The sequence below is a fragment of the Heliangelus exortis genome, chromosome 2 (genome assembly GCF_036169615.1).
Source record: "Heliangelus exortis chromosome 2, bHelExo1.hap1, whole genome shotgun sequence".
NCBI lineage: Eukaryota > Metazoa > Chordata > Aves > Apodiformes > Trochilidae > Heliangelus > Heliangelus exortis.
In genome coordinates, this window is record NC_092423.1 from 95,413,112 (window position 1) to 95,437,280 (window position 24,169).

At 37.6% G+C, this 24,169-nt stretch overlaps 1 protein-coding gene across 3 annotated transcripts in view; it reads left to right on the forward strand.

Moving 5' to 3' along the window:
• The first annotated feature begins 3,968 nt into the window (after positions 1–3,968).
• Positions 3,969–24,169, forward strand: part of TMX3 (thioredoxin related transmembrane protein 3) — a 28,984-nt gene continuing 8,783 nt past the window's right edge. The window contains exons 1-13 of one of the 3 annotated variants that reach the window (XM_071737074.1): positions 3,969–4,109; positions 4,410–4,464; positions 9,604–9,643; positions 10,594–10,717; positions 13,852–13,897; positions 14,468–14,548; positions 15,797–15,896; positions 16,178–16,255; positions 18,352–18,418; positions 20,273–20,371; positions 21,624–21,681; positions 22,458–22,511; positions 23,966–24,022. In XM_071737074.1, the coding sequence (XP_071593175.1) occupies positions 4,064–4,109; positions 4,410–4,464; positions 9,604–9,643; positions 10,594–10,717; positions 13,852–13,897; positions 14,468–14,548; positions 15,797–15,896; positions 16,178–16,255; positions 18,352–18,418; positions 20,273–20,371; positions 21,624–21,681; positions 22,458–22,511; positions 23,966–24,022 (905 nt within the window). In that variant the 5' untranslated portion in view covers positions 3,969–4,063. Of the gene's footprint in view, positions 4,110–4,409; positions 4,465–9,603; positions 9,644–10,593; positions 10,718–11,635; positions 11,727–13,851; positions 13,898–14,467; positions 14,549–15,796; positions 15,897–16,177; positions 16,256–18,351; positions 18,419–20,272; positions 20,372–21,623; positions 21,682–22,457; positions 22,512–23,965; positions 24,023–24,169 lie in introns of those variants that run through there. The other 2 variants (XM_071737072.1, XM_071737075.1) reach the window with 2 other exon arrangements.

Here is a 24,169-nt window from a genome sequence, read left to right on the forward strand (position 1 = left end):
ATATCCTCCCTTTCTTTTCATTACCACAGGCTGTCTGGTTCATGTGAAAAGCTACTTAAGAAGCATTTAATACATTTTTGTTTTGCTGAACGTGTCTTTGAAAGTGGTTCTTAATTGCAAGAGTTATAACAGCAAGAGTGGTTTATCAAACCTTAACTGTTTGATAAAAGATAAATACCAAGGAGGTGAATGTTCTCAAAGTATAGGACACTTGTACCTTATTAAAGGGAAAAGTAAAATATTTTTATATACTTTCAAAAAGAAGTGTCTTTTAATTTTGAAATTACTAAGTTTATTCTGGGACTACTTCTGCTAAAATTAAAATATATATTTTCCCACATATTCTTAGATTTTATGTAATAGCAAGGAAAGCACGAATAACTGGAAAACACTTTCTATAAAAACTTTGTGTAAGTATTGAGAAATATAATTTTTTTAAACTTCATCTTGATGTTTACATTCTTCATGCTCTATAATAGAAAATATATATAGTAAATGATGTATAACGAAGTCAAAATATACATTAAATTTATATAAAACAATTAGCAAAATATATTCCCAAACAGTAGAGATTCCCAAACATCAAGAGATAATACTGCTAGCAAAATAAGAAGCAATGTGGATTTCTTGGTTTTGCCTTGGTTTGCCTTCTTCATATTCTTCAGATAGAATCTGTTCCCCCTTCAGAATCACAGCTTCTTGGCTTTTTAAAACTCCTAACTTCTTCCCTTCCTATTACAAGCTCTTGTTGGAGGTTGCATTACCATCTTAGCACCAAATCTGTCTCTAAAACTTTGTCTCAGAATTCTCTTCTATCTTCTTTCATATCTCAATTGCTGTTCAAGTTCTCATTTTGCTTTCTCTACCCATCTTTATTCTTCTTTCTCTTTCTTTCCACTGCATCATGCCCTCTTTGTACTTTTATTCTGATCCTTCCCTACAGCCTTTCATGCCTGGTTGGGCAATGCTTAGAAATCTCCTCTAGAACCGTGCCACAAATATTCTGTTCACTGTATAACAACAAAGAAGCACACGATGAACTTTAATATTCTAAGCACTTTATTTATGCCTATATGTATCGAAACTGGCCTTGGTATCCTGTTTATAATGTTAATGAATCTTAGAAAAGAAATTATCTGAATGAGATTATTGCTGTTAAGGCATAATTCCACACATCCCAGTAAAAATAGTTTGATGTGGTATAATTTAGATGGAGTTACAGACAAGTCCTTTTACCTTCCCTTCACACGGTGCAAAGAGTCTCCAACCTGTACAAGCAGACTGAAAATCTTGCAGCAGCCAAAAAGCTCTCAAAAGCATCTTTTGGCAAGCCCTGAAGTATCTTGGTTTTTTTAAATCTCCTTGTCTATCATATTAAGAACCAGAGCTACCTGGGGCAGCAGGACCATTAAAATTTTCTACATAATATGGGTTGCAAGGAGCCTTTGAAGCCCTGTATGTGAACTTGCCTGTTCAATTTCCAGAGTTTCACTGATTGCCAATCTGCCAATGTCCCTATAATTCCCAATTTTTCCTGTGGTCTTTCCCAGGATTTCAACAGTATCTTCTGTGCTTTTTAGCCTTCCATGTCTATTTTTTTTTTTTTTTCTGTTCATACTTCCTCCTTAGTTCATTTACAAAAGCAATCCCTTTTCTTTTCCCATTATTTTTACACTAATCTCCACAGGGTTTCATAATCAATTAATAGTAATCTATTAATCCCATATTTTTTATTCAAAAGAATTACTCATGATAGAAATAATACCACACAAAAAAAGCCCCTTGAGATTTCTTTAAATCTCATCTGTCATTATACTATTTTTTTTTTTGGCATGTCACATGCTTTTCCCACAATACTTTGTCACTAGGCTTCAGTGCAAGAACCAGCATTTCTATGCACATTCCATATTAGGCAGTAAAGCTGGGCTACAAATTGTGTAAGTATCACATAGTGTCATATATATGGGTGTACATAAATTTAGCTAAAAAGAAGTAAATACATAGTGTCTCCTTCAATTTCAAAATAACACAGTTCAAGATCAGAATTCAGGATTGCAGAAGACTGGCTCACAAAATGCAAAAGTTAGTAAAAATGGTATCCCATTATTTACATGGAGAATAAACTTCAAAGCCAACAAAAAAGGCTTAAAGGATATGCAAATAGTTTTATTCAAATCCATAAAAAATATAGTGTTTCTTCCACTTGAAAAGTTATTTGAAGGCAACCACAAATTGCCTGGGTAAGAGAATAGGATTACACTAATTTAAAAGTTACATGGCTATTCCCATTTTCTCCTGCATGAATTTCCCACTAAAGGATTGATCGTGTAAATTGTTTTCATTGTCTCAGTCTAGACAGTGGCTAGATTGGGATCAAAACAGCTGCCAGCTCTCATTTGGTCAGGCACACAGACAACAGCTAGCTGGAAGTGAAATGCCACGAAACAGAAATTCTATATGCAGTGAATAACACTCATAATGATCCAATGCAGATGTTAGCAATTTATTAGTTTCCTGGTGACAAGCATCGGAGGGGGGGGAAGTTAAACTGTTAGTAATAGTGCTTCATAATCTTTCAGTCAAACACAGGTAGGAAAAAAGGTATCTGTCCACCATAGGCCAGGAGACAGTTTTGAATTTCAATGTGAGCTGCTGTGGCATTCAGTCTCAGGTCTGCACTTATTTCTCAGGCAATAAACCCGCGCTTTGGTAGCTGGCTTTTCCAAAGGGCTGAAGAGCTTTGGGCATCATTTGACTAATCAAACATGCCTTTTCATGTTGAGGCTAGAGAAGAACACACGTGCATGCTCGAGCACACACACAGAGCAGCCCCAAAGCAAGGCAACAGTAATCATTGCTGCTTGTAGGCTCCATGGTTACAAGAGACTGAACACTGAAGTTAGAGGAACTGAACTATCACTGGAATAATTATCCTTCTCTAATGAAAACCTCAAACATTTGTATGCATAGCTGAGGAAAGTAACTCCAGTGTAAGGGAGAAAGGCATATGTCAGAAATCACACTGACAGAGTCCAAACGAAAAAGGAAAAGGTCATGGAATCACAGAAGAGTTGAGGTTGTAAGGGACCTCCAGAGGTCATGTGGTTCAACCTCCCTTGCAGGTTCACCTACAGCTGACTGCTCAGGATGATGTGCAGGGAGATTTTGTCTATCTCCAAGGTGGGAGACTTGTGGGCAGCGCTTGGTCACCTTCATAGTGGAAAAGTGTTTCCTGATGTTCAGAGGGAACCTCCTGTTTCAGTGTGTGCCCATAGCCTCCTGTCCTATGGTAGGCACCAGTGGAAAGCACCTAGCCCTTGCTCCTTTGCATCCTCCCTTCGGGTATTTATACACCCTCCTAAGATTCCCCCCCGGGGCCTCTCTTCTCCATGCTGAGTAACAACAGACCTGCTCTAAATTGAATTTTAAAAGGGCTCCTCAGCTGGACTGCTTTCAAGACAAGCACTAAAAGGCAGGCAAGCTGCCCGAAGGTAGGAAAGGCTGTTAACAGGCCTGTAAAAACGAGGGAAGTTGAAGAGAATGATATGGACATAAAGTAGCATGGAACAGGTCCGTGTTTTTTTGTCGCGGTGATGAAGGAGGGTTGGTGACACAGCAGCATCTGTAAGAGGGACGGGATAACTCTACCAATGGAAGACAGCACACAAGTGGCACACGGTAATCCGCTGAGACCCCCTTTCCAAGGAATCAGAGCACAGATTTTACCGCGAGTCCTGGAAAACCCTGGGGAGATGACAGCGTCCACCCACGCTGCGCCCCATCACCGTGTCGGGGTATCACAGCCTCCCTCCCCCAGCCTCCAAGGGCTCCTTTCGCTGGCGCGAAGACTCAACAGTGGCAGACGGGAGCACCCCGACCCCAGCTGGGGCCGTGCCTGCCATAACTCCCCTCACCCAGAACCTCCACTGTCCCCACAGCCCGGACACAGCCCCCACGACTCCCCCAGCCCCGCCGCCTCGGGCCTCCGCGACTGCGCAGCGGGGAAAGGTCGCAGCCGCCTCTCGCCGCTTCCCCTTCCGGCCGTGCCGGGGCTGCTGTCAAGATGGCAGCGGCGGGCGGGCGGCTGCGATGGATCCTCGGGGCAGTAGGTAAGAGCCGGGCGACCTCCAGCAGCTCCGGACTCGGGGCTGTGGCCTGGCGGGCGCAGGGGGGAAGAGCGGTGGGCTGCGGAGGCGGGAGAAGGGGCGAGGGGAGCACAGGGCAGCGCTGCGGCGCCGGGCGGGAGGTGTGGGGCTGCGGGGAGGGGAGGCGGGGGCTGCGGGGAAGCATCCGAGGTGTTAGGGGAGAGGGGAAAGGGTCTGGGGGAGGTGAGCCGGTCAGCTGGCGTGGTTGAGAACACCTGGTTTAGTTTGGAGCTCGCTTATGGTGTGTTTTTCCTTCCCTCGCAGTGATTGCACATGTGGTGGCATCAGGTGCGGGTTTTGTGGTGGATCTAGATGAGTCGTAAGTACTGGGGTGTCTTGCCTTATTACTTAAATGCTAATTATTTATTTTTTTTCTTTTGGGGTCGTGGGACCTCAGGCTGACAGCTTTGTGCAAAGTGTGGTTGCCAAGAAAGCTAGGCTGGAAAAGTGCCTTTTTCTTTAGTAGGAATGGCAGAAAGATTGTGGCCTGTGTTAAGCAGATGCAGTTAATGAAGCTGAGTATCGCTTTTCATTTTGCAGTTTTTTCTTTAAGAGCTACTTGTAAAGTTGCTGTAGTAAAAATATGTTCCTAGGCTTCCTTAATCTTTCTTTAAGAGTAAATATATTGGTGGCTCCATGCCTGCCCCAAATAAAAGGCGCTTGCATGTAACCAAATTCTTCATTAGAGTTCACTGTGTGGCATCCACAAGAAATTGGGAGGATGAGTACAAGTGCACTGGTGCTTGGCCAGAAATGGAAGAGAGAAGGAGGCCTGGCCTGCAGGAGTAGTTCATGGCTTCTTGAGGTGCCAATTATATCCAGTGCAAAAATGTTCTTTTACAACAGACTTAGCCCTGAGACTGCAGAGGTGTTGAAATGGGTAGTCCTGCCCTTAACTTGGTTGGGTAGTGTTATTGTTCACAGTCTGATGGCTAATGCACTTGCTGTTCCTACTAAAAAATGACTTCCCAAATTGTTGTGTTTTCTTTTTTTTTTTTTTTTTTTGTTAGATCAGCAGGTTGATCTACAGTGCTACAAAGCAGCATGGTTATTAGAATTGAAATGGAATGTGTAGAAAATACTAGCTGGTAGGGGGGGAGAAGGTGGCATTAGGTGGCAGCTTTGTGAAAAATTTAAGGCAGTCAAAGGAGGCATTTTCATGAGGGTTCAATTCATGGTAAATTGCATCCTAGAGCTGAACAGTCAGAAAAGCATTCACTTTTTTACCATGTTGCTTATTCAGCTAGAACAGATAACCATAGGATCAAATGAGGTGCTGGGGAATTGTGGGAGAGGGAATGGGAACATATGGAAGGATTGCTGAAGACAGAGACAGCCATATCTCTGACTGGTGTTTAAAGTGGTGTGAAAAGGCTGCTGAAGCACATGAACTTATTGGACATGACTTTTAGAGCTTGTTATTGAAAAATGCCTTGTATTTTAAAGGACTAAAGTGAATAAAATAACATGTGTGTGTGCTCCCACTCATGTTCCCATATCATAATTCCACAAGTGTAAATTAAAATGTAATTGCTTTTTGGAGTGAAAAAGCATAATTCAGTAGTCACAGAAGTTTTTGGAAATAACTGATAAACAAAATCCTGTTTTAGAAACTTTGAATTTTTCAACTAAAAACCTATACAGATGCTTGTATTCACACCTTATTCACAACGTATTCACAATTTAAGAATTAAATGGTGGGTTGTTCAGGACAAGTTTGTGGAAGTTTTTTTCTTTTAAACTCATTGGCAAATATTGAAAAAGGTCAGAAAAGAATTTTAAAAAATTTGAGAGCAATGACCAGTGAAAGCTTCAAGTTTCCCATGTTATAGAAAGATAAATACTAATAGAGGTTTTGCTGTTGGTTGGAACTTTGGATTTTGTTTGAATTTTGGTTGTTGCAAACAATGCCTGTTAGGATGAGGTGCAGGTCCCTTTCTCAAGCTTAAAGCATATAAAGAAATGAAGTAGCAGAGAAGAACAGAGGTGCAAGTTTCACAAATATCACTAAGATGAACTGTGGAAGGGATGCAATATAGCAGCTATGATTCCTATCAGCTTATGCTCATCAAACTGCCAGCTATGTCAGATCAGAACTCATCTTGCAATATTTGCTGACTTGTTCCACTGTGATAACAAAGCAGACAACCTGACTGAGAAACGAAGTATTTTTCTGTCTGTGGGAGTGTGCTGGTGGCACAACCCATGAAGAGAAGAATCAGAAACTGTGTAAAGGGGGTGAAAACATACAGGGAGGAAAAGAAACAGAAGCTACATTGGTTTAAGGCCCCAGAAATTCTGGCCTTAGTCTTCAGTTTTGCTTTATGCTTGTTTCTTTTCACAGTTAATCATTAGCTGGGGTACATGGATTAAGCAGAGGTTGAGGCAGCATTTGATCATGTAGTGCCAAATGTTGGGAAGTTGTATGTATTCGAGACAAATAATTTTGATTCAAGTGCACACAGCACCTATGTTATCTTTCCAACAGTATAAAAAAAGAGACACTGGAGTTTTACGTCTAGAAAACAGTACCTTCCAAAAATGCTTAGGTACCCATTTGTACAGAGATTGCAGTTTTTATTGAAAAGTACGAACTCCCTTAGTATTGTTTAATAACTTAATAATTTATTTTGATGTCACGGTTTAATGCTGGCCCAGCAATTAAACCGAATAACAGATGCTATTATTAATCCCCCTCCCTTCCCTGGTGAAGAAATGAGAGAGAATAAGGGAGAGAGACTTATGGGTTGGAAACTAAACTACACAGCTTTAATGAAACAGTAATGATAAAAAGGAAAAATTACTAAATATATACAAATACACAGGAAAATTGATACCACGTTCCTCCCCCCTACCCCCGCTAACACTTAAGTCACCACTGAGGCTGCAGGGCAGCTCTGGGAAAGTCCAGGATGGACTTCTGGAGTCAGCAGGAGGCAGGAACACAGGGATTCAGGCTGTCATGGATCAGGACCAATGGGCAGACACAGACGGAATCCTCCCAGGATGCTGAAGCAAACAGGGACATGCAAAGAAGAGGAGGAAGGGAAGGAAGGAAAGGGTTTGACCCATGTGCTCCCTCAAATTTAAACTGAGTATGACATGTATGGGATGGAATACTCTGTTTGGTCAATTTTTGTCATTTATCTTGTATACTTCTCGTGAAGGGAGGGCTGCGGGTGTGACCTCTTTACTCCTTTTCTCCTTCCGGAGGGCAAAATGTTCCTCAGAACTGAGCAGTGGCCTTGGCTCTTCACACCAGTCTCTGGCTGTGGCTATAAACATTGAGTGTTATCAGTCCCAGAAGCAGACACTGACTGAGAAACTTGCTGTTAATTTCAGCAAGTGCAGCTACTTACATAGCTGAAAGCAAAAGTACAAGACAGAAAATTACCTTTATTCTGGCCCAAACCAGGACAGTTGCCCAAACCAGAATTAATTTAGACAGCTTGTTTTTGTCACACTTCAAATTTTAGTTTCTGTGGAAGCTGGTTAAATAGGTACTTGTAAATGAGAGGAACAACTTGAAATGTATTACTGTAGCCACTAAATATTTTTTATAATATGTTAGGCCAGAATTATTAAATTCAGTTGGAATGCTTTGCCTTCTGACATTTGCTTTCTTTCCTTCTTTTCATTGCTGTCTCCTGGTTTTGTAAGATTTCTGACTACCTTCCTCAGTGCTTTACATTGCTCTTTGCAATGTCCTGTAACTGTCTACTGTGGTGGGGAAAGGAGAACATTTCATTGTAAATTCTTCTTTTACAAATCAAAAGTGAATTAATGAATTTTGATTTACAAATCTAAATTGATCCAGGATCTGATGATTCAGTAGCTGTTTTCTGCCTCTTGCATCATGACCAATTATTTGACAATGTAATTGGAACTTAACTGGAGCTTTGTTAGAGTTCTCAAGAGATGCTTGACTCTAATTAGCTATTTTATTAGCTGTGTAGCACTACAGAGTAGCAAAGTAAATTTTTAGTGAGTTGGTCAAATGAGCAATTTTGTGACTTCAAAATGCTGCTCCACTGTAGCAGTTTTATGGTAGTTGTTGTAAACACCTTTTCTGCTGTACAAGAGTTGTATGCCATCAATAAAAAAAAGCTGGAATTGGCTAGTGAAATGCTGCCACTCGAATTTCAATCACTCAATGCTGTAATTAGATTGTATTTGTAACTCAGAATTATTTCTTTTAAACAGTAGGCCAGAAGCAGCAGTAGAATTTCTTCAATATAGTTATGGACTATTGCAATTCTATTCAGCTTTAAATGAAATATAATAAATGTTTGTTGATTCTGCTTACAGCCTAAGAGCTATTTTTAGACATGCTGCATACTGGGAATGGATGAGCTGGGCTATAACTTTTATTAGCTGGATCTTAACTTAGATTGTAGATCACAGGCTCACTGTGTAATTTTATATATTTCAACTTTTGCAATAAGAGTTTTATGGTAAGAATGTTGTATGATGTGTTTTATAGCACATCTCAATACTTTCAGTTCTGCTTTTACAAAGCCTACCTTTAAAAAAATAAAGCTTACATTAAAATTTGAGCATATTTAGTTCTCAACATATAAATAGTTAAGTAGTGTGATAATTTCTGTGATCTTGCAATGACAGCAGCTCAGTGAAATGTGTAAACACCATTTCAGGAGGTTCCAAGGAACTTTGATTTATCACGTTCAATTTTTCTTTTAGAGGTGTTAGCATTTAGTGACAGATTTACTGTTAATAATGAGAGTCAGTTCATCAAGATGCAATTTCTCCAGCATTAGGAGTATTCAGTACTACATGTGTATCTCTGGGTTTTATAATTAAATTTAACATTTTTATCCCAATAAGTTTGTTTCTTTTGTACACCTTTGATAAATACAAACTGATCCCCTCGTAGTAGAATGTTGAAGGATATTGAACTAAGATTGCTTTGCATTTTAACATGAAAGATTAGTCTACATTCAGTAAAGCTAAGATTATCAGTATAAACTAGTGGTCTGAGAGTCTGTATTAGTTGATCTATAAAAATGCAACATTTTCTAAGCAGTCAACAATAGTGTTTAATATAACTTGAACAGCTATGAAATGCTTCTTCCTCTTAAATACTCGATACAAATATAATTTGTATGTTGTGGTGTGTTTTCTCATTTCTTACTGGTTTTCAGTTTGGGTTTGTTTGCGTGGTTGGTTTTTGTTTGTTTGTTGGTTTTGGTTTTTTGTCTTGGCAAATGGTTATAGAAACCTAATGGGTACAACTGTGGATTTGTAACATGGGCAGGGGCAATGTTAATACTCAAAAAATAACTATTTCCCCTTTCCCCACACCATCAAAGAAAGAAAGAAATCAGAATTCTTGTATCTGTAGTTTTATACCAACTTAATTATAGACTTTGCCTGTTTCACACATGAATTTTACTTATTTTTAGATATATCACATTCATTTTGTTTTTTTCCCTCCTAGGTTTAAAGAAAATCGTAAAGATGATATATGGCTTGTAGATGTGAGTATATGAGAAAAATGGGAAGAAATCAAAATACAAAATGTATAGTGCTACACTCTGTAGTAAGGCTGCTTCATCATTTGGAAAATAGTTTGTACATGGTGCAAAAAAATTACATGACAGTAATTCTTCTGGCAGGACAGATAAGCAATCTCTTTCTATTGTTCACCAGGAATTAGATTAACTACTGGGTGCAGACAGGCTTCATCCTATATTTTACAGTCTGGACTAAACATCAACTACATGAGGGGCTTCTTTTACTTTTCCAAGATATTTGGAATGATTCAGTGATAATTTCACAGGAAAGGGATTTTTAAAAAGATCAAGTTTTGGGGGGGAATGAGGTTGCATTCTTTTTAGATCATCCAAATATGATCTATAATTCCCAAATCATATAATTCAGGTTTGTGATTTTTGAGGGGGGAACACTTTATGTGCTGTTTCAGAATTGATCAGTAATGTATAGGAAAACAGAATCCAACTTTTCCAAGTTATGGCTTGATCATGTTATACCAAAACATTGATCTCTTCCCTATTAATTTAATGGAGGTGTTGCAACGAAGACATAGGCAGCAATTTTATAGTCTGCTTATATAAAATAAGTTTACGAAGAACTGAAATCCAGAGGGCAGCTTGTGTATGTGTGTGTATATATATATATATATATACACACACATATGGGCAATGTATAGATTAGACATTATGAAGAAATTCTTCACTGTGAAATTTCTTTCAAAATTTGTGCTTTCCTATTAAAAGTAGCACCAAATTATGAAAGCTGTTTGTCATCTCAGCTTTGTAATTGACTTGGTGTTATTAAGACTTAAAGATTACCACTACTGCAAAATAAGCTTTGCTAATGTATTTGAGTGTTAATCATAGAATCATAAGAACTTCTCTTAATTATTTCTCTTCATTAACTGTTTAAATTAAATGTATTTGCTTCTCAGTTTTATGCACCTTGGTGTGGCCACTGCAAGAAACTGGAGCCTGTGTGGAACGAAGTGGGTATAGAAATGAAAAACATGGGCTCACCAGTAAAAGTTGGGAAGATGGATGCAACTTCCTTTTCTAGTAAGTCTGGTTTGGTTGGGTGTCACTTCATGGCAGACTCAGTTTTTAAACTCTTCCTAAGTTTTTTTCATTGTCATTCTGTATCACAGTAAATGTATGCACAGTCATTGGAGAACTAAAGGTGACAACATGCTGTAGTATGTGTTTTCTCTTGTTTCTGCTTGTGTAGGGAATTCTTCCTGACAAATGGAAGGTAAAAACTTTTCAAAGATCTGCTTTTGGTATGCTTCTTAGAGTACCATTTTACAAGTATCTTTATGTGGTGCATCTCCTGGTATCATTCAGTTTTAGGTTCTTTGTATGACTGTTGGACAAGTGCTTGTGTTCTTGCTGTTACTCTTCTCAGGTAATCAGTCCTTAAGATTTTACACCAAAAGCCTATTCACTGAAGTTATTGCATCCATGTTGAACATACTATCCCTGTGTTTCTCTGAAAATGTCTTTTTGAAGAACCATATTTAGCTATTTTAACACTTTCATTTTTGATGATGCCTTTCATATGTACTCACCTTTTCAGAGAAACACAAAATTTTAGATATTCAAAAAAGTATTTTGGGTGGACCTGAGAGGACTGTTGTGTGCTTCATAGTATTTTTGTAGTTTTAGCATGCTTATTTTTTGTGATTTTACTTAAATCTATATTTGCATAGGAGAATATTTAGAAGTGAAGACATGGAGAGTAGTGGGGCCCAAGTGGAATCTGTATTAATGCATGTGATGTTTTTAGTTAATACCCTTTAAAACGGACTATTCAGGATTGTACTATTTGCATAAAATATTATGCAGGCTGCTTCTTCAGTGATACTGCAGTTTTTCTGTGCATATGTGTAACAGAGTTTGTTGTGTTGAGATCAAAATGATCTTGTCTCAAACAGCAATTTATTATATGTAGCTTTTCCTGTAAAACCACAAAACGTTGACCCCATGTTTCATCTTACTTGCTGAAGAAAGAGACTTGCTAAAGAAAACTAAGTTGGGAGAATTAACAGTTTCAAGATCATTCAACCAGGTAACTTCAAAATTTGAAATAGATTTGGTAGATCTCTAATATTCTAGGCATGTATATCAGAATTCTAAATTGTATAATCTTTTGCACTAAAATATTTGAATCTGTAATCCTGATTCTATTTTTGTGTTTGATACCTAGAACACAATTAGCATTTCAGGTTTTTTTCTCAATTATTTTGCATATTCAAAAATTACTAAAAACTACAGTTGAAAAACTGCAGGGTTTTGTTGTGCCCTGAAAATTTTTATTCTTGGATTTGTGGCCAGTTTTCTTAAGAAAACAGTCCGATAAATCTTTCGAAGTAGTTTCATCCTTTTATTTTGAAAGTGGTGATTTTACAACACCTGGATGTGAAAAGCTCAGTTAATGCTGCTTAAGGTTTTTCCAATCTAAGAAGTCTCTGAAATCAAAGTAATTCAGTGTTGAGAATATGAGAAAGAAGTGCAGTTGGGCACACACATGTGACTGGGAAGGAACATGAGTGGCTGGCTATGCATAATTTGTGTTCTAATTAGCAATGTGAAGTAGTGTGAAAAATCTGAATTTTGGTTAGCTTGTCATCAGAGAGTTGAGACTGAACATGTGAAGTATCCGACAGGTGTTGCTTGTGGTAGCGGTGTGGAATGAGGATACAGCAGTAATGCCAACAGAATGGTCACCCTGTGTGGTATCAGTTGAATTTTCATGGGTGTTAGGCTCAAAAGTCAACTGAATGTGGCTGAAGCAGAAATACATCACCCTTGGAGTGAGCGCAGTTGCTGCTGTGTGCCTATATGGTATTCTTCATACCAACAAATAGAGCTTGTGATGTAAATAAGTAAGTCACTTCCATGATGCTGAGAGGATTTTAATAATCTCCATTGCTGGGATGTTTAAAAAAAAAAAAAGTTTTAAAAAAAGTTTTTAAAAAAAACCCAAAAAAGTTAAAAAAAAATAGCTGGCTTTGTAGTTCTTCTGACTGTACTCACAAGCTGTACAAGGAGAAATTAACTTCCTGTCAATGGCTCTTGTGTTTGAATGTTGTAATACACATTTTAATACATTCTAGCTCTTTGTTAGCTGTGAAAGAGAAAATTATCAGAATCAAATTCATCCTAGTATGCGTATTTCTTAGATCAGTCTCCTTTGAGTAAGAGATCAGTAGGTGAGCTGCTAGTTTTATTCAGTTAGGGTTTTGATACAGGCAAAAAGTCTTAGTGTCAGAATTTTGCAACTAGAGCCCTTGCACACAAGTCCTCCCACGTTTACTGCTCTGGCATATGGTTGGTAGGTTGAGAATGTTTATGTTGAAAGTATTGAATCTTGGTGCATTTTGAATGCAGATTTTCTTTTTTTCTGTAGGGAATTGTGTAGGTATTGGCAGAATTTTAGGCTTATTTTATCCTTTCTTGAAGTGTACTTAATTCAGCTTTTAGAAAACAGTGAATTGACTGAAAAGTGTGCTTGAAGGTGGCAGTTGCTAAATTCACAGCTGGAAGGGTGCTTGGAAATTGTACACCTCTAATTGATGGGAGCAAGACACAAGGTTTTAAAGAAATGTGGGATGGAGGAAAATGTTCTGCAATTCTTACCACTTTAGTAAGTAGCAGGTTAAAGTAACCGCTTAGAAAGTGTCTATTTTTGGTGGAGTTGATGACTGTGAAAATTTACTGCTGCAGAATGAAACTTTTTTTAACTGCTACAGTGTGATACTGTGCTTCTGTTGTTACCCATTACTGTAGCACATGGGTACTTAATTGTTCATTTCTTCTAAGCATTAGTGTTTACAACTTGACACCCACAATACTTAATTTTTGCCTCAGATGTTTTCGGCGTATTGTAGGTACGTATTAAAAACTGACCAAATGTATGTATTTAGAGGATTCTCATGGCCCTTGACTCCTGGCATATGAATTGGGAGCCTGTGCTGGGACCCTCTAGTACCTTTGAAGGAGGTCCAAAATTTAATGATGTAACTTCATAAATCAGCTTCTTGAAAGCAAATAAAATAATTCATATTGAACAAAGTGGTAGGTTTTTCATTTATATATGTGGCTTGAATAGTAAACTGTGTTTAAAGATTACGGTGGGAAAGAAAGAAAGTCTGGGTTCACTTTGGTGTTAACAAATTTCTTTCTTCTTTCAGGTATTGCCTCTGAATTCGGAGTGCGAGGCTATCCAACAATTAAGCTGTAAGTTGGTGCTTACCATTGAGCTTCTAACAGATCTAAAAAATGCTCTCTGCTTAACAATCCCGAACAAACAAACCAAAAAATGGGAGACCTTACAGCTCTCTACAAGTACCTGAAAGGACGTTGTAAAGAGGGGGATATCAATCTGTTCAATGAAGTTACAAGTGATAGGACAAGACCTAATGGGCTCAAGTTGTGCCAGAGGAGGTTTGGATTGGATGCTAGGAAGAATTTCTTCACTGAAGGGGTTTTCAAGCATTGGAATAGGGTGCCCCGAGGCAGTGGTGGAAGTATTTAAGAGTTGTGTAGACATAATATTTAGGGAAATGGCTTCATTGAGGACTTGCCAGTGTTAGGTTAATGGGTGGATTCCATAATCTTAAAGGCCTTTTCCAGCCAAGGTAATTCTGTGATTTTATTTTTTTAAAGATGATAAATCACATATTGTGTAAATAAGATTTTACTCCATAGTTGTGTTAATGAACATGTGAAGATTGAGTAGTTCTACATGTGCTGATAGAGTGTAATTGATTTCAGTTCTGTTCCTTCTTTTCTTTCCTATTTATCTAGCTTAAAAGGTGACTTGGCATACAACTATCGAGGACCGAGAACTAAAGATGATATAATTGAATTTGCTAATAGAGTGGCAGGGTAAGTATCCTCTTCTGTGAGACTTGTTCTGGTGACTTAAAACTTCTGTAGGATTTTGAGGTGGGGCAGGAATTACATCTGTTTCAAAAAAGAACAAATCATTAACATGAAGTTAAACACTGAATGTGCTAGATGTGTGGTTGCATGCAAGACTGGTAGTGAGTGGCATGGAGAAGGTGAGTCGAGGCTGGCTAGTCACAGTCTCTTCTTTACAGCTTGAGAACTAAGGGCTTTTCCAAGTAGGTGAAACTTTTAACAAGTGCAACTCATGGAAGCTAGGAATTCTGACCTTAATGTTGACTGATAGATGAAAGTAATCACAAAGATAGAATCTGTTTAGTACTCGAAATTTATCTTAGAAATAATGGTTTAAAATATGCTTATGCAACTGAAAAGCCAAAAAATGTTATAGACAGAAATCTTTGGAAAGAAAAAAAAAATCGTATTTCTTTCCTTCATTCTTAAGGATAATTAAGAGGCATTTATATACATATGTAATACTAATTATTATTCAGAATTGTGTAGTTTACGAATATCAGTGATCTCTAATAGTTTACATAATTTCTGTAAGATTACCTGTTTCTAAGACTGTGTTTTCTAACTGCTGTGCTTACAGACAAAATTTTGTCTGTCAAATGACTGAGACCTTATTATGACTGAGGAGCTCTTACTGTGGCCTTTTGCTATATCTAAAGGGCTTATGTGAAAGACTGAGAGAGACTTTTTTTAAGGGCCTCTACTGACAGGATAAGAAGCAATGGTTTTAAACTGAAAGAGGATAGATTCAGATTGGACATGAGGAAGACATTTTTTGCTTTTAACAGCAATGTGACACGGGAACAGACTGTCCAGGGAAGTTGTGAGTGCCCCCTCCATAGGTGTTAAGGTCAGGAGGATTGGGGCTTTGGGCAGCTTGGTTTAGTGTGATGTGTCCCCCCTGCCTATGACAGGGTTTACATCATAACAGCACTTTTAACTAAGATATGAATTGCAAATTTAAGTGTACTATTTGAGGTATATCTAAGGTTTTTGTTTTGTTTTGTTTGGTTGTTTTTTTAGTTGTTTTTTTTTTTTTTTACTTTTAGTTGAAACTGAAGTAGATATAGAAAAATTAAATGGATTTGCATTGGCAAACTGTTTGAAAAGACAAACAGAAACCCCAAAAATCTGCCAGGGATTTTCCTGGAAATTATTTCTTTGGTTTTTTCAGCTTGCAGAAGCTGAAATTTCTCTTTTCCTTCCTCGCAGACCACTTATCAGACCACTTCCTAGCCAGCATATGTTCGAGCATGTGCAAAAGAGGCATCGTGTACTTTTTGTCTATGTTGGTGGTGAATCTCCTTTAAAGGTTTGGAGCTTGATTAAGTAAAGTTATTTCTTGTAGGAATTCACAGATAAAATTTAAAATATCTTCTAAAAGACTGAATTGCATGGCTTCAATAAATTTCCATCTTATTTTTACATTTATTGAAGTGGCATTATTTTATAAAGTGACATAGATTTATGACAATCTGATGTCATAACCATATTTTCTAATTACTCCTTGAGGATAAATATATCTCAAAATTTTCATTTGAAGCACACTAAAAGCTCAGAAATTAAAAAAAAACATTGTTTGTATTTTTGCAGGAAAAATACATTGAAGTTGCTTCAGAACTAATAGTTTATACATACTTTTTTTCTGCCTCAGAAGATGTGCTGCCTGAGGTAAGCTGTTTCAGTTCCTACTTTTTCCACAGAAATGTTACAGTCCTCTAGTATGCAGCTTTGCTTTTTTTGGTGGCACAGAGGTGGTTTCTTACAACTTATTTGATAAATTTCAAACTAATTACACAAAATCAGTTAATATTTGAGTCTATGTGGAGAAAAAATACAAATGAGGTTTATCTGTCATTGCTTTTGTATTGGCCAAATTACTTGTTCTGTCATGCACATTTAAAAGATATGCAGAACTCAATGTGGACCACATAACCTGGCAATGACAGACTGAAGCTTGTTTTGTATTGGCAAGTTACTTTTGCATTATGCTATACAGCTGATCAAAACATTAGTCTGCCCTGAAATCAACCAGTCCAGTCTACTGGTTGCAGAATTCTCATGTGGCTCTTTGGCTGATTCTCTAACTAGTTACAGTTTTTTCCCACAAGGGTGGAAAAGATTGCTGCTACTGTTATTAGTTGAACCATTGTTGCTTATGTGTTGAAACAAAATCAAGAGTATTTTTCATATATTGTTATCTGCAAGTGGGATGTAAGTCTACTCTAAGCCTGGTAAGACACAGCTCTGAAATAAGTTTTATGATTAGCAGAGTGAGAACTAGCATTTTTTTTAGGCACTTGACTTTTCCAACATCATAAGTAGATCTGGCCTCATTATAAATACTGTACTGTTAGATTTGCAGAAACCTTGTATCAAAAGCCACCTCAATTTGAATATTGCTGTTGGGTACTTCAGCCACAAGTTCACTGGTGTAGTAGAAAGAGTGTAAAATGTTGAAACTCTTTTAAGATTCTGTCATCACAGTGATATAAGCAGTGAGCTGTTTTTCCCACTGGATGTAATTTCCCACAGATGTGATAGAATCACAGAATTGTCACAGGTGGAAAAGACCTATAAGATCACCATGTTCAACTGTCAACATTCCCAACCCCAATAAAAAAATATATATTACAATATCTGTATCACCCACTACAGCATGTCCTGAAGTGTCTCATCTACATGGTTTTTAAATATTTCTGGAGGTGGTGATTCATTAGAAATGAGGTAATGATGGTATGCAATATTCTATAGAGATAAGCAAAAATGTTATGAAATCACTGGTTGCTAATTGCAATGAGGTTTTTCATGACAGTAGTTACTCTTAGGCTTAGTTTTGCTACCTTAAGTAAATTCATTCCAAGCTTCAGGCATCATTTGCAATCTGTAAGTCTAATGTGAACTGATTTACCCTTTAGGTGCTGAACTGTAAAGGCAAGTCGTTTTGGGCAAATAAGAGAATAAATGTCATCTAGAACTACCTTCTCCTTGTTTATTCATATGAAATGCTACACACATAGTAGTTAATGATCCTGTCCTTTCTTAACCACAAATGCTATGAGAATTTTAGCTTAGAATTGTAGCAAGCAGTAAAGACAAGATGCAGTAATTCTTCTGTGGCACTTAAACTGAAATATGAGCTAAATAATATTCTTACAATTTTCAAAGGAAAGGTTTCTTCACCTTTTCTATTGTTGAGTAGGTCACTGACCATGCTAAATATCATGTTTAGGATGGTGATACACGCATTCATTTTTCTGTTTGCTTAAATTTGGGCTATTTGCAGTTTTGTCTGCCAAAGCTTTGTCTTTATACTCCCATCAGCCTGAATCACAGGAAACAGCCCACATTTAGTGAATGTGTTTTCAATGTTTCTACTTTATGATGTTATTGGTTGTCCCTTTAGTAGTATGCTCATAGCAGCAGAAATTGGAAGGAAAGAATGACTAATAAAACCCTCAACATACGATCTTCTGTCTAAAGTTCATGTCCAACCGATAAAATATTCCCTGTGCTACTGGAGATATTAGTAAAAATCCTGCTTCATTTACACCTTGAGTGATCCACCTCTCAAAAATATCATGATATTGTGTTATTTTTTAGTATGCAGAAGCCGACAAATTTATTTTAGTATATGTAGGCAGAAAACATTGAAATGTACTTTGAGTTTTTCCTCATGGGTTATATTTCCACACTTACAGATTTTTTTGCTTGTTTACAAATATTTTAATCTTCCATTGATTAATTGAAAACCACCTTTCTTTCAGTATGTGACATTGCCTGAATTGCCTGCTGTAATGGTCTTCAAAGATGGAACTTACTTCGTTTATGATGGTAAGTGGAGGTGGAGATTACTGTGAGGCAAGATCTTTAAAGTGTATATGGAGAAACTGGAATAGTTGGGATTGTGTTGGAGTGCTGGAAAATTTCCCAGTTTCATGACAAGTAACTCCTCCTTTATGAAGGAGAAGCAAAAAAGTGTTAGTTCTTCTGGAGCAAAATGCATTTGAGAAGAAACTGGTTTAAATGATACCAAAGTAGAAGTGATAAAATTTGCTTTTTGTTACCCGTAGGACAGAACTTCTAGTATTACTCCTTTTCTGGCATTAATGCACTTAGAAAAGTTATGCCTTTACTCACTGTCCAAATTCATGATATGCAAAATAGAAGAGAACTCTTGCAGAAGAGGAATCACACCTAAAATGGATTTACAGTTCCAGATAATCAGATTTTCTCTGTGTGTTCTTCCTGATAGTCAGAGATCTCTCTCTTGAAGTTAGTTTTGTTTATTTCAAATGTGTACTCTGCTCAGAGATTGTGTAAAAGGGTCCAGTTTGAGCTTTTTGTGCCTTGTCAGTGCTGGCTCTGTGCTTTCTTATTAAAGCAAGTGTTCCTTTAAAAACTGTGAAGGATGAGGAGACTAAATCTGCCTTTATTCCCAATACTAAAATTTGGAGGGCCTTGAATGAAAACTTTGAGCATATGCGACTTCCACAGTAGATCAGACAGCATCACTTCTCCCTATATAGTTGATGGAGCATGCTACACATACGTGGAACCTTGACTGTCCAGTCTGTTTTTAGCACTTGCTGAAAGCATCCCTCACAGAAAGAGGTTATGGAGGCATGGACTGTTGTCACTGGAGCAGTTGATACAAAATTTTAGGCTGGATAAACAAATTTGACTATGTTGTTGAGCATATAACTGTGAAACAGCCATCTGAAACTAGTTGTGTTCCATAACTTCAGTGACAGCAGTATACCTGCAATTGATATAAAAAGTGTATATCCATGTGTTACTGCTAGAGTATACTCGGGCTATAGTGTAAAGCCCATGCTTTATAGTTAGATGCACAGACATAGATGTACCTATATATGCATAACATGTGTTGGTGTGTAGGTACAACATGTGCAGAAACATGTATTTTAATTCTGTTTCATTAAAATTTTTACTTTAAGTTGAAAACATTGTTCAGAAGATAATTCTATTCTAATTTCTGAGGGTCATTACTACCACAGCAAAATACTCCAAATGGGCCATCAGGGATATTCTTTGTCATTTTGTATAATGGCTGTACCTTAATGGCTGCATAATGGCTGTAGTCTGCTGCCTTACCAGTCATCACCTTGGTTTACATTTGAGCTTTTTTATATTTTTTTAATGGACTTTGAGAAAGAAAACTTGTTAAAGAGAAACACTTCTGAATTGATTTCTGCTGTGTTACCCACTTGCTTTTCTACACCTTTCAAAACAGCTACAAAACTTGTAATGATCCAGGCTTCTAATTTACTTTATAAAAATTTCACTCTTCTCTAACGTACTAGAAACATTATTGTGAATCAAACAGTTTACAAAAAACCATTATAAGAGACTGGATTAGGGTTATATGTGCAACTGTTATGATTGTTCAGAAATTTGAAGTGCTCACTATAAGAAAAAGGTTTAGCAAAATCCATTTCAATGCTCTGGCCCTGTCTGGTGTTCTGTTCCGTGTTTTTTTCTTTCCCATAGGAGGGGAATGGGGTGCAAATCTATGGGAAGCTTTGTGCTTGGAATTGCTTGCTACATTCTTACAACACCTGTTGACCTGGCCCACCTCACAAAACAAAATAACCAACAATTTTCTTTTTATAGGATGATGTGTGTTTAACTTTCAGCATTCTTTTTTTTTTATTATTTTTTTTTAAGAGTATGAAGATGGTGATTTGTCATCCTGGATAAATAAAGAAAGATTTCAAGGTTATCTCAATGTAGATGGCTTTACACTATATGAACTTGGAGATACAGGTAAGATGCTGCTACCACTATACTTTCTGGCATCTCATGTACTTAAAACTAAGAAAAGCTGAAGAGTGCTAAGAATGTGGTTTTTAAAGCTCAAAAATTAATTCATCACAGAGTGGGAGTTGATAGTGCCAGTCTTTTTTTATTATCTGTTTTGATATTGGTTAGACCTGTTCTGTTGACAAGAGTCTTCATCCAAAGCCTACACTAGCCCTTTCCTCACAACATAAAATTTAGTGTTTTTAATCCTGTAGTATTCACCAAAAATAGTAGTATTTTAAATTTAAGAGCGGCTTAGGTTTTGCATAATATACATGCTAACATTTGGAATGCCTATAGGGAATTTTATGACTAGATTCCGAAGTACCAAATATGGATGGGTTGAAATATGTCTTGCACCTGATGGATTCAGTAGATGTGGTAAGGAAGGGATGGGAGCATGTACCAAAGTAGATGTATCCTGCAATAGTTTAGCTTTTCTCTACTAAAATTGTAAGCCAAATGAAAACTTGGCAGCCAGCTGACTTCTGGCTCTGTTAACAAATCCACTTTCATAATGTTCTTGATCTGGAGAAACTTTGGCCAGCTTTCAAAAAATGATCTGGTTAATCTGGTTCACCTTCAGAGTCTTTGTCTTGGTTGTTTGCTTTTTTTTAAATCAGAAAAAAATACACAAAGTTATTTCTAAAAAGATCAGTATATTCTGGTGTTTGGTCTTCAAGCTCCTCTAACAGAGTTCTGTGAACTAAGTTGTTTTTCTGAGGTAATAAATTCTGGATTCTGCCAGAACATTTTCCATATTTTTTTTCATAAGGATTAAATTCTAGATTTTCATTAGTGTTAAAAATAGTGTGTACTGAATCCGTAGAACAGTGATTCAGTCACTTAGAATCATCTTGTAATTGCCATTTATAATAAAGTTTTTCACAGCATCGAATTTACGTATATGCAGATATGAAGCTTGAGTAGGGAACAAATTTTTATGTGTGTGCTTCCCTTTTTAACTTCATTCTATAGATAGGCTTTTAATAGAACACTAGTGGTGTGACATTAAGTCACATCTTAATTTATTTTCAGTAGCTTTAAGAAAACCAGAGCTTGGTTAGCTAGGAGAGGCTATTTGGCTATGTGATTGGTTTATACTTAAAACAAATTCTTGTCCTTGGTGAGTATTTGATCTTCTGGGTTGGAGCATTTTCCATCTGATAACGTGTTTCTTTTTAAATGGTTTCAAGCATTTTATTCCTTATTTTAGGGAAACTTGTGGCTATTGCAGTCATTGATGATAAAAACTCTTCAGTGGAACATACCAGGTACGGAGTTCAGTGTTGGTGACACTATATGCTGGTGTGGCATAGAGAACTTAGAAGTTTCTTGAATATTCAGAAATGCTATCTTAAATGCATGATTTTAACTAGTGGATGATCTTTCATTTATGACATTAGCCTACCTAGTTTACTAAATTTATGGCTCCTTCAAGAGCAAACAGTGAGCACATATCTTTTTTATGCTGTTGTCACTTTTTAAACAGACAAGAGTTCAGATGACTTTAAGATGAACTTTACAAGTTTAAACCAATGACTTTTAATTAGGTGCATTAAAAATGAATTTAGGGATGCTTATATAAATTGGTTGTCTGTGGAACTTGTATTAAGAAGGGGCTTTCTCAGTTGGATTGTAGTTTCCTGAAGAGACTGTGAGGAACACAACCTTCCCCTGTCCCTTCTCATTGCACATATATAATTAAACAAAGAAAATGTTGTTCGATTACTTTGTATGTTATTTTCCAATACCTCTTTGGATTTTCTTTAGTCACAGTGCTGCATCCCCAGAAGGCAATGGATGAAAGGAAGCAGCCTCACTGTATATCTGTGCTTTTGTCGTGTTGCATCCTATGTGCTTGATAATATTTCAACCCCTAGAAACCAAGTGAGATGAATGAGGTGGTTTTTTGGTAGTGGAACAGGGGATCTTTATTGCTGATGAGATGCAATTTGCTGCTTACTGGGGAAATCCTCAGTGTTTATTGCTTGTATTTTGACAGAGTAGGATATGCTGGATTATGAATGTCACTTTTTCTCCCCTCCAGATTAAAGTCTATTATTCAGGAAGTTGCTAGAGATTATCGGGATCACTTTCACAGGTAGGAACACGTGGTACTACAGTATCTTAAATTAACTTAATCATAGAATGGTTTTGGTTGGGCAGGACAGGACCTTAAGGATCGTATAGTTCTAACCCCCTGCATGCCCGTGAGCACTTCTAGTGGTGTTTCTTCCTAGTGTCTAATCCAAATCAACTCCGTTCCAGTTTAGAACAGCTAACCCTTGTCTTATCACTACATGGTCTTGTAAAGAAATCCCTCACCATATTTCCTGTAGGGCCCTTTCTGGTCCCAGAGGTCTCTCAGGTCTAAAAGGTCTCTCTGGAGCCTTCTCTTCTCCAGGTTGAACAACCCCAACTCTCAGCCTGTCTTCGTAGGAGAGGTGCTCCCAGCCCTCTGTTCATCTTTTTGTGGCCCTCCTCTGGACATGATCCAACAGCTCTGTTCTTCTTGTGTTGAGGGCTCCAAAACTGGACACAGGACTCCAGGTGGGGTCTCATGAGAGCAGAGTAGAAGGAGAGAATCACCTCCCTCAACCTTCTGCCAAAAGTCTTTTGATGCAGCCAAGGATAAGAGTTGGCTTTCTGGGCTGCAAGTGCACATTGCTGGCTCACGTTGAGCTTCTCATCAACCAGCATCCCCAGGGGAACTTCTGCATTAACGTTTTGTCTTGGTTTAGTGGTCAGGGTGAACCAAAACACAGAGAATAGAGTTGTTCTCTATTCCTATTGCTCCCAGGGGTAAATAAACAACTAATAAGGAAAAGAGACTTTGAGGCTGGAAGCTAAAACTAGTACAGGTAGGTAGAACAAGGAAGAGATTGCAACATGTGGAACAGTATTGACAAATACATGAATAGATACAACCCAATTCCAGTGGTCACTGATACAAATGTCTGAGAGTCTGTTGGGGCAGAGCCAACTCGAGGAGAGGCTCCAGGACTCTTCCCAGCAGCCAGGGGAATCAGATTCCATAGAGCTCATGAAGAGCTAAAAGTAAAGAGTACAAGCATTTCTCCTCGATGTCCCAAGTGCAAGAAAGCAGGAAAGAAGGGAGCAGGAAGGGACTGGACTTTTATGCCCTTCTGACCTTTATAGGGTGTGGCAGAAAATGGGAAGGAACACTGGCCCTTCTCTTTTCTTCTCTCTGGATATCTCAGGGTCCTAAGCACTACCCTCTTCATAGGTCCTCATATTGATACCATAAAATTAGCCTATGCCTTCTCAAACCATAACACATACGACAGCAATGAGAAAGCTACAGGGCCTTCTTTTATATTCATGGACAGATAATTAAGATAATTAAGATAATTTCATGAACTGTATGCATTTTGGGATGCTGACTGTCGGGTACATCATAATTTTTTGAATTACGCTGTTGAATGTGTTCTCTCATCTTCAATCATAGGAAACATAATGAAGGAAGAACTTCTGCTGAAACCCATTATTCTGTTTTCTTTTTAATTATTCTGCTTTTCACTACTACTCTTACAGGGATTTCCAGTTTGGCCATATGGATGGAAATGACTACATTAATAGTTTACTAATGGAGTAAGTAAATTCTTATTTGATTATTGTTTCTTTTCTTCTGTTTGTTGCTGAGCGTATTTAATTGAAAAAAATCTTCTGAAGAATCCCTGCCTCTTACAGGTTAAAAAAAAAATCTCTGTCCTCAGGATTTGGCATATAATAAAGTAT